General features: G+C 52.5%; 1 protein-coding gene across 1 annotated transcript; it reads right to left on the reverse strand.

Annotated features, from left to right (window-relative positions):
- Positions 1-341: 341 nt before the first annotated feature.
- Positions 342-5,324, reverse strand: C18H8orf58 (chromosome 18 C8orf58 homolog). The gene is made up of 7 exons (XM_051160788.1): positions 4,694-5,324; positions 2,750-3,228; positions 2,272-2,412; positions 2,031-2,133; positions 1,767-1,879; positions 1,422-1,528; positions 342-1,041 (listed from the first exon to the last, which is right to left on the reverse strand). The coding sequence occupies exons 1-7, from the start codon at positions 4,740-4,742 to the stop codon at positions 933-935; spliced, it is 1,101 nt and encodes a 366-aa protein (XP_051016745.1). The 5' UTR covers positions 4,743-5,324; the 3' UTR covers positions 342-932.
- Positions 5,325-7,963: the final 2,639 nt, after the last annotated feature.

A 7,963-nucleotide genomic window follows, 5' to 3' on the forward strand; every position in this document is an offset into this window, starting at 1 on the left:
ATTACATCTCAATTAAATGACTTACACAAAATCTTGCCAGAAATGTGGCCATTTTCACACCTATTAACAGTCACTACCCTCTCTTAACCTCTGACCTCCCTTCATTGCTCCATTCCTATCTGCCTCCAGCAGCACACCTTTTCCTATTAACAGTCACAGCACATATTGAGCGAGTTTAATGTTGCTTTAGCCTCCTAACAAGCTTATGAGGTAGGCGAGGCAGGCATCATCCCAAGTAGGAAGCCGTGGCTCATAAATTAAAGAGGCTTTGCCATGATCTTAAATCCCAGGATAGAACATAGCAACTTAGGATTGCCTTAGACGTTATTTTCTATTTCCTCACATTCTCCTTGATCTTGCCCCCATTCCTCATTCAGTCTTCAAAGGCCGTGCTTCAGGGCCATGACTCAAATACAAAGGTAGCCGAGGCAGCGTTGTTTTCTGTCCCAGAGCTGCCTCGCCAGTATGAAGAAGACACTGCAAATCCCCATCAGTAACTGTCCATTGTGGGATGAGGACCAGTGCTGTCCTTCCGGTTACACCCAAAACACCAACTCCTTGGGTGTGTGATTCCATCAGATGATTGAAACCAGGCAGTGAAAAGTCCAGCAAAGATTGCTTAAACGTACATCTGCAACACGCTGACACATTATCACACCAAACACACTCTGTGAGCACCTGATAAAGGAGTCAGTTCACAGTGCCTAAGCCCAGAGATTTCTGACAAGGAGCGAGAGTGCTGGAACTGCGCTTGAGGGCCTCTCAGGGAAGCAAGGCTCCTTGGCCATGCTGCTTAGACTTGGCCCTCACCTTGAAGAGGAGCAGTGAGCAACAGCCTTTCCTGGCACTGCAGAGAAGCAGCAGTAAGCCAAAAGGTGAGGGGCCTCATGGGAGATCCCCTCCACCCAAGGTCACCCGGTGACACCAGGAGGTCATACAGAAAGATTTTTTGTTCGTGGCTTCTTAACCACCAAGGAGGGAATAAAGGTCTTCCGGTGGGAGTGGCACTGGGGCCTTTCAGAAACGTCCCTGAACTCCATCCTAGAGAAAAGCAAAGGAGAAGTTAGGCTGGAAGAAAGAAAGTGGCACTGTGAAACACTGCTTACCATCTGAGAAGCAGCCTCCAAGCATGACAGACTTCACCCTCCGTGTGTCGACCTCGCCATCTGCTAAATTTCAGTGAGGCCGTGGCGGGTGAAGATAGATACCGCCCATAATTTGCTTGTGGCTTTGGGAAAGCCACTTTCCTAATTTTGTGTAGTCTTTCCTTTTTCCCCGACAAATGGGGTCATCTTCTCCAATAGTTTGTCTCACAAATTCCATAGGGACTAAGATGACAACTGTCAGGACAGGACAGTATCAACCTCCAGGCCCAACAGTCTCTCCCCACTGCCTTACCCTGAATCAAGCACAAGACTCACCTGGGTCCAGAACTCTCAAGAGGAGCAGGAGGCTCAGGAAGTTGGGGGCTCCTCCAACGGACCCGACTGAGCAGAACTTTAACCTTGTTCCAGTAAGAAAGATCCTGCTGTAGAGAAAATAAGGGAGAATCATACAAAGCATCTCTATGCTACCCGTTTCCCTAATGAAGCCCCCAGGGACTTCAGTGTCAAAGCAAGTCACCTGCTCCAAACAGGTCTCCTGTCCCTTCCCTAAAGTTCTGATTTGGGGTAGGGGTTGCAGCAGCCCTGACACATCCCCATGACCGCCCCACACACACTTCGCACCTTCATTCTACCACCTGTTCCAAATATATCCATCACTACCTTGTGTCCCTGGGAGGGTGGAAGGACATGGGTTGGTTCCAGCAAGGCCTCTGGCAGCCTGGGAGGGTTGGCAGCAAGTGCCCCCACCTCTGGGAGTGGAGCTGCCTCTGCACCTTCAGAAAGAGAACCGCATCATCTGGGGCCAGAAACAAACAGAGAGCAATCCAGCAACCCACTAAGTCCACTTCAAGGGGTCTGCTGGCGGGACTATTGGGCAGGCACACAGGCAGGCAGGATGCAGAAGAAGACATCAGTGCCCCTTACCTGAGTCATTTGTCTGGCTTGGTTCCTCTCGATGCCCCTGCACCCTATTGTCTGAAGTATGTAAAGAGGAACGAGCTGGAGCCAATTCTTCCTCCTCGGGATCCTGAAACAGGAGAGATGGAACAGAGACCCGTTAAAAAAGCTGAGGATGTTCAGAAGGCATTCATGCTTTCAGGGGTCCCACCCTTCCCCTCTCTCCCTCGTACACTGGCCTGGCCACCTGTACCTGTTTATCACTCGCCCTAGAGGGTCTCTGGGTCTGCAGCTGCAAGTACAGCTGCTGGAGCCTTGCCATCTGCTCCAGCACAAGACACAGGTGTTCCAGGTAACGCAAACCCTGCCCTGGAAGGCAACTCCAGGCTCCAGGCTCCACATCACCCACCTGTGGGACATGTTAAGGTAGGAAGATTTTCAGTCAGCCAAGACTACCCATTCTGGGTAGTCAGGCTGTGCTAAACCAGGCAAACCAAGGAAGGCACACCTGGCCGGCTTCCCCGGTGCCCAGTTAGCATGGCACCCATATCTGTCTACCTCCTCCGTGGAGGTGGCTACATACTGTTGGGTGCTGGGTGAAACAAAAAGCAATGACACAACCATCAATTAGGGGCAATGAATGCCCCACCCCGAGAGAGCTCCAGGGAAAATGGGGGGGAGGGTCCCCCACAAGCCCCACTGCTCAGCTTTCTCCATGCCAGTCTTTAGCCAAGAGGAATACTCACCACCTTTGTTTCTTCCGCACCAGCCTGTAGCTCCGTGTCTGCCTCAGTGGACTCCTGTTCTCCTGCAAAGATGGGTACTCCACCTACAGGCTTGCTCAGCAGCTGCAGGGATCGGCGCCGCCTTCCTGATAAGCTGGGAAATTCTCGAGACCTCTCCAACACCTGCTCCAGCTTCTGTCTGGCCAGCAGCCTGTCTAGCTGGGCAGAAGGCAGCTCGGGGCTCCCTGTGGGCTCAAGGTTCAGAGAATCTTGAGAAAGTCCTGATAAGGTAGCCAAGGGGCCGTCCCCAACCACCATCTCCATGCCTGAGTCCTGGGAAGCCAATTTCAGAAGTGGCGCCTGTCCCTCCAGATCACTAGGCTCACTCTGCCCCTCCCTGAAGTCCAGTGAACACCCATGAGTTTTGTCTGGTATCCGTCTGTAGGTGCAGGTGACTCCTGGTACCACACAGCCTTGTGCCAGGTCCTCAAAGGCCCCATCTGTAAGAAGAGTCAGTATCAAGCTGGGAAGGCTGCTCTCAATGCCCCCCAGCATTCCTGCCAACTGGCAGCATTCCCTTGAGGGGGTGTGCCCTGTACCAGTGGTGAGCAGGGACACAGGACATCCACAGCCGCACTGGGATAAAGTTCTACCCTTGCTTGGAAGATGTCTAGATGGGGGGGGGGGGTCTTCCAACAAATGTCAGCCAGCAAGAAGCTAGACTTTGGGCATGTAGCAGGCAAAGTCCTTGCAAGTCATGACAATCAGCAATGCAATGGCTTAAAGAGACTCTTAACTAGGGTTCACCTGAAGTATTCAAGTCTAACTGGGGAGCCTTGGACCCCTTAAATATGGGAGGGAAAACGAGCAAGGTGAAGGTTGGGGCTACACAATGCTATTTGGAGTCCCTCACACTCCAGGAAACAGGATGAGGTATCTCCTGGAGTTTATGGGGACAACAATAAAAATAACAGCCAGGGCTAGGATGTGACACGGTGAGAGCTTTCAGAGCATGTGCAAGGCACTGGGTTCCAGGCTCACTGCAAAACAGAACTAACAACAACAACCAACAACAAAATGATAGCTTTTTTGTCTTTTTAAGCAAGAAAGGATAATCATATGACAAATGGAAAGAAATCTTGGGGTTTCATCGATGGTTCAGTAGTGTAAAGTATTGCCTGCTTTTTCAGAAGACAGGTGTTGGATTCCCAGTGCCTACATGGATGTTCACAAGTCCAGTTCCAAGCGATCTGAGTCCCTCTTTTGACTGCCCTGTCCAATCCACACAGGTAAAACATACAAAATAAAAGTCCAAATTTTTAACAACAAAAACACAATGCTTTTCACTATAAAGTAAAATAAGGAAACTGACTTTTGTTTTTGAAACAGTGTTTTACTATGTAGCCCAAACTACGCTGGAACTCCCAATATTCCTCCGGTCTCAACTTCCCAAGGGCTAGGGTTATAGGAACGAATCTCCACACCCTTCTGTCTAGCATCCATTGACACCTTTGTGCCAGACCTTGGTGTGGTCTGGGCGGTCTGTTGGAATCGGGCAGAAGCAAGGACTGCTTTGGCGGGAAGAGGATGCCAGCCTGTCCCCTCTGGGTCAGGAAGTGTACCAGGAAGCCTATGCCCTGCAACTTTCCCCGGGAAATGATTTTGTGGCTACCAAGGGGCTTTCAGGACTGCTAGTTGGGGCCAGGATATCGGACTCATTCAACCTCGGGTAGGAGGAGAAGGATTCACACGCCGGGGAATTAGCGGGAAAGGAGGCCACCGACCAGTAGGATGCCAGTGGTGGGTGATTAACCTGCAAATCCTGGAGGATCTGCACTGTGTGAGGAGTCTCCAGTCTAGTCACTTGTCTCCTTCAAAGCAAAGAAGAGGCGCTGCCGGTGGGCGCCGCTCGAGTGGGACTTGAGAACAGGAGGCGACCCCAGGGTGGGAGGCAACGCGACTCACCCCGGCCGCCAAGTCGCTCCACCGCAAAGACGCGGCGCCGGCTCAGCATGGCGTGTCCCCGGCTCGACGTGGAAACCGCTGCAGCACCAGAGGGATCCCCGGCGTCCCCAAGGCTTTAGTTGAGTCCGTGCTGCTCAGCGCGCGGGTCCCCGCCCAGCTGGGCAAGGTCCCGGGACACTCCCCGCGGATGGGCGGGCGGGGCGGGGCCCGCAGGTGGAGGGCGCTGCTACAGGCAGGGTCAGTCTGGGGACTCCCTTCCCTAGCCATCGAGTCCCCAGCCCTGGCTGCTGAAGGACCCTAATCCAGTGCTCTTGGAGGAGCGTGCCCCACTCGAGGACTCTAGCAGGCTAGCCGCGCGGGGTCACCGCCCCACCACTGCTGGGGCCGCCCTGTGTTCCTGCTGCAGCTTGTAACCTACTGGTGCAGGAGTTGCACTACACAACAGCCCGGAAGGAAACGGAACCCTACAGGGCTAGCGGAGGGAAGACGGCCGACTAGGACCTGCATCCGGCCTCCCGGCTGTGTGACTTGAGGGCAGGTTCCGCAGCCTCTCAGAAAGGGGGAAGGGTTCTCCGCCCTGGGAAAACCTACAGAGCACTCAACCGCAAGGCACTCCGTGTCCAGAGCTGCTTATGAATCCCCCCTCCAACCCCCACCCAACCCAAGCTTCTGTCTTATCCGGGTACTACTGCGAAGTTGCTGGAGTGTGGTAGATGTGCAGGATGTGGGCAAGAGGTGAACCACAGCCTGGAGCCGCCTGGAGGCTGAGCAGTAGTTTAAATGGTTCCCTGATCCTAACAGCCACCACCCTTGGCCGGGTCCCATTCCACCCCAACCCCATTCTAAAAGGAGTCTAGACAGCAGCAGACAATCAGCTACCAGGTGACCAGATGGTGCTGGGGCTTTCTCAGAAGCCACTAAAGGACTAGAGTCATGGGAACTCTTAGGGCTCCCCTCCTTGCTTCGTCCTAGACCCCATCCTTAAAGGCTCTCTGCTGGTTCCTTCATCAGAGAGTCACCAACAGTTCAATTCCCATATTATAAAAGTCAGGAAACCGAGGCCCCTGACTCAGATGCCAGCTGAGAGCCGGAGTTGCAGGTCTCTGCCACTTTCAGAACCTTGATGTTTAGGTCAAGCCCTTTCCTGCAGCTTGAGTTCTCAGAGCAGCTGGCTGCCCCCCCTACCCACACCATTCCTGTCCTTCAAATATAATGAGGGAAACAGGATGCTGGGCCTGACAGTACTGCCTTCTCCAAGCCCAAGGATATCCAGGGAAGCAAGCTCCCCAGGCAAGCCAAGTGTCTCCCTCCTCCAAGGTGAGACCCTGCCTGGAGAAGTAAAGAGGGGGATCCTTTGCCTTATCTCGCCCCGAATTTAGAAAACGTGGGGCCCAGATTCCCAGCTGCAGTCTCCGTGGTGACTAGGGCACAGGAATGTATCTAGAAACAGGAAGCCAAGCCAGCAGGAATGCGGTGTCTCAGCACAAAGAACCCACACACACCCCACTAAGTACACTCCCGGACACACAGTCCCCTCCCAGATAGGGCCCCACCCCCTTGTACAAGGCTGGGCCAGGTCTGAGCAGTCACAGCCCTCATGGGAACTGGGCCTGATGTGGTGAACTAGACTTCCTTCTAGACTTTCTTCTGCTTCTAATGGCCTGATTGAGGCTCCTCAAACTCAGAATCCAGCCAAAGGACTGTATATCCCTGCATGACCTGCCACCTCCACATGGGAAATCGCATCCCTCGGAGGAGGACCGCCGCTCAATTGTTTGTAGCTGCTTCGGGCTGACCATCCATGGCCCTGGTCTTTCTGCCTCCGGTGGGGAAGCCCAACTTCAGGAAGCTGGCTGGCTTCCTGGAAACTCAGCACTGAGTTTGCCTCAAGGGACAAGTGAAGTGAAGCCGAGGACCCGAAGACAGGTTCTAGTTTGGTTCTTTTCCTGACTCCCTCCCCTTGCTAACTAGAAGTCCTCCCCGTCCACAGAAGTCCAATACTTGCCTCTAAGCTGTGAGACCGCAGTTTGAACAATTCCAAACATCCTAGTACACCCAGAGTGCTCCAGAGCAGCAGTTCTCAACCTGTGGGTCTTGACCCCTTTTGAGGTCACATATCAGAGACCTTGCACATATTTATGATATGATTCATGACAGCAGTGAAATTACAGTCATGAAGTAGCAACAAAAACAATGTTATGGTTGGGAGGCACCATGACATGAGGAAGTGTATTAGGAGGTCCCCGCCTTAGGAAGGTTGAGGTGGACCACTACCCCAGAGTCTTAGCCACTGTTATCCAACTGTGTAACTAACTGACTGAGCATCACTCTCCCAGCTCTGTTTGAAGGGAGGCTGATTAGATGCTTGGGCCACGTCTAACAAATCTGTCATTTTTGAACTTATTCTCCAAAGTTCCCTTCCCAACCTGTCACTCACTGCTTCAGCCTTTTCTGAGCATCCCTAAAAACCTCAAGGCGAAGTTCCTGTCGCATCTGGCTTGATCTCAGTGTAAGTTTTCTAGCAGCCACTCACTGCTTTAGACTGAGCGGTCTGTTGGCCGCCACCCAGCTCTCAACATGTGCATCAGTCCTCCGTCAGATAGACGGCCACAGCTTTGAGTACACAGCAGCCCTTGGTAGCTGTATTTTATGACGTCAGCCCCATGGCTGCTAATACCACATTATCTCCAGGAAAGTGGGGGTGTGGTGTGGTGTGGTGTGGTGTGTGTGGTGTGTGTGTGAGGAGGTGACCCTTTTGCTTGCCCAATGTGCCAAAGCCCAAATTCCAAGGAATTCTTTTTCTGTGAGCCATTTTCCTGCACTGGGATCATTCAACACTAGAAGGCACCAAAGAGACTGACCACCTCCTTTCTAACCAGTAGCCCAGCCGGACAGACAGCTAGCCTTGATCTCTTCTATAAAAATAGAGGCTCATCTTCAGGCAGCCAACCAGGCAAAAGGTGAGATGACTATACCAAGGTATAAATTATATTCACGGGTGTCTAAGAAGGCAACACGGTCTTTGCCAAGATGCCTTTCCCAAAGTGACTTCCATCAAGACCCCACTCCCCAAAGCTGGCTTTGAACCTCTGTGAAAATAAAGATTCATAAGCGCCCCCCATCCCCCAGGCTGACTTGGGGTATGGCTAGAACATACAACAACGCCTAAAAAAATGTTCTGAAGTGTCCTCTGAGATTAAAGCTAAGGGTGGCTGATAGATCAGACCAAAACAAAAGGGTTTGCAGAGGACTACTGCTCCTTAACTCCTT

Source organism: Acomys russatus, chromosome 18 (genome assembly GCF_903995435.1).
Source record: "Acomys russatus chromosome 18, mAcoRus1.1, whole genome shotgun sequence".
Taxonomy (NCBI): Eukaryota; Metazoa; Chordata; class Mammalia; order Rodentia; family Muridae; genus Acomys; species Acomys russatus.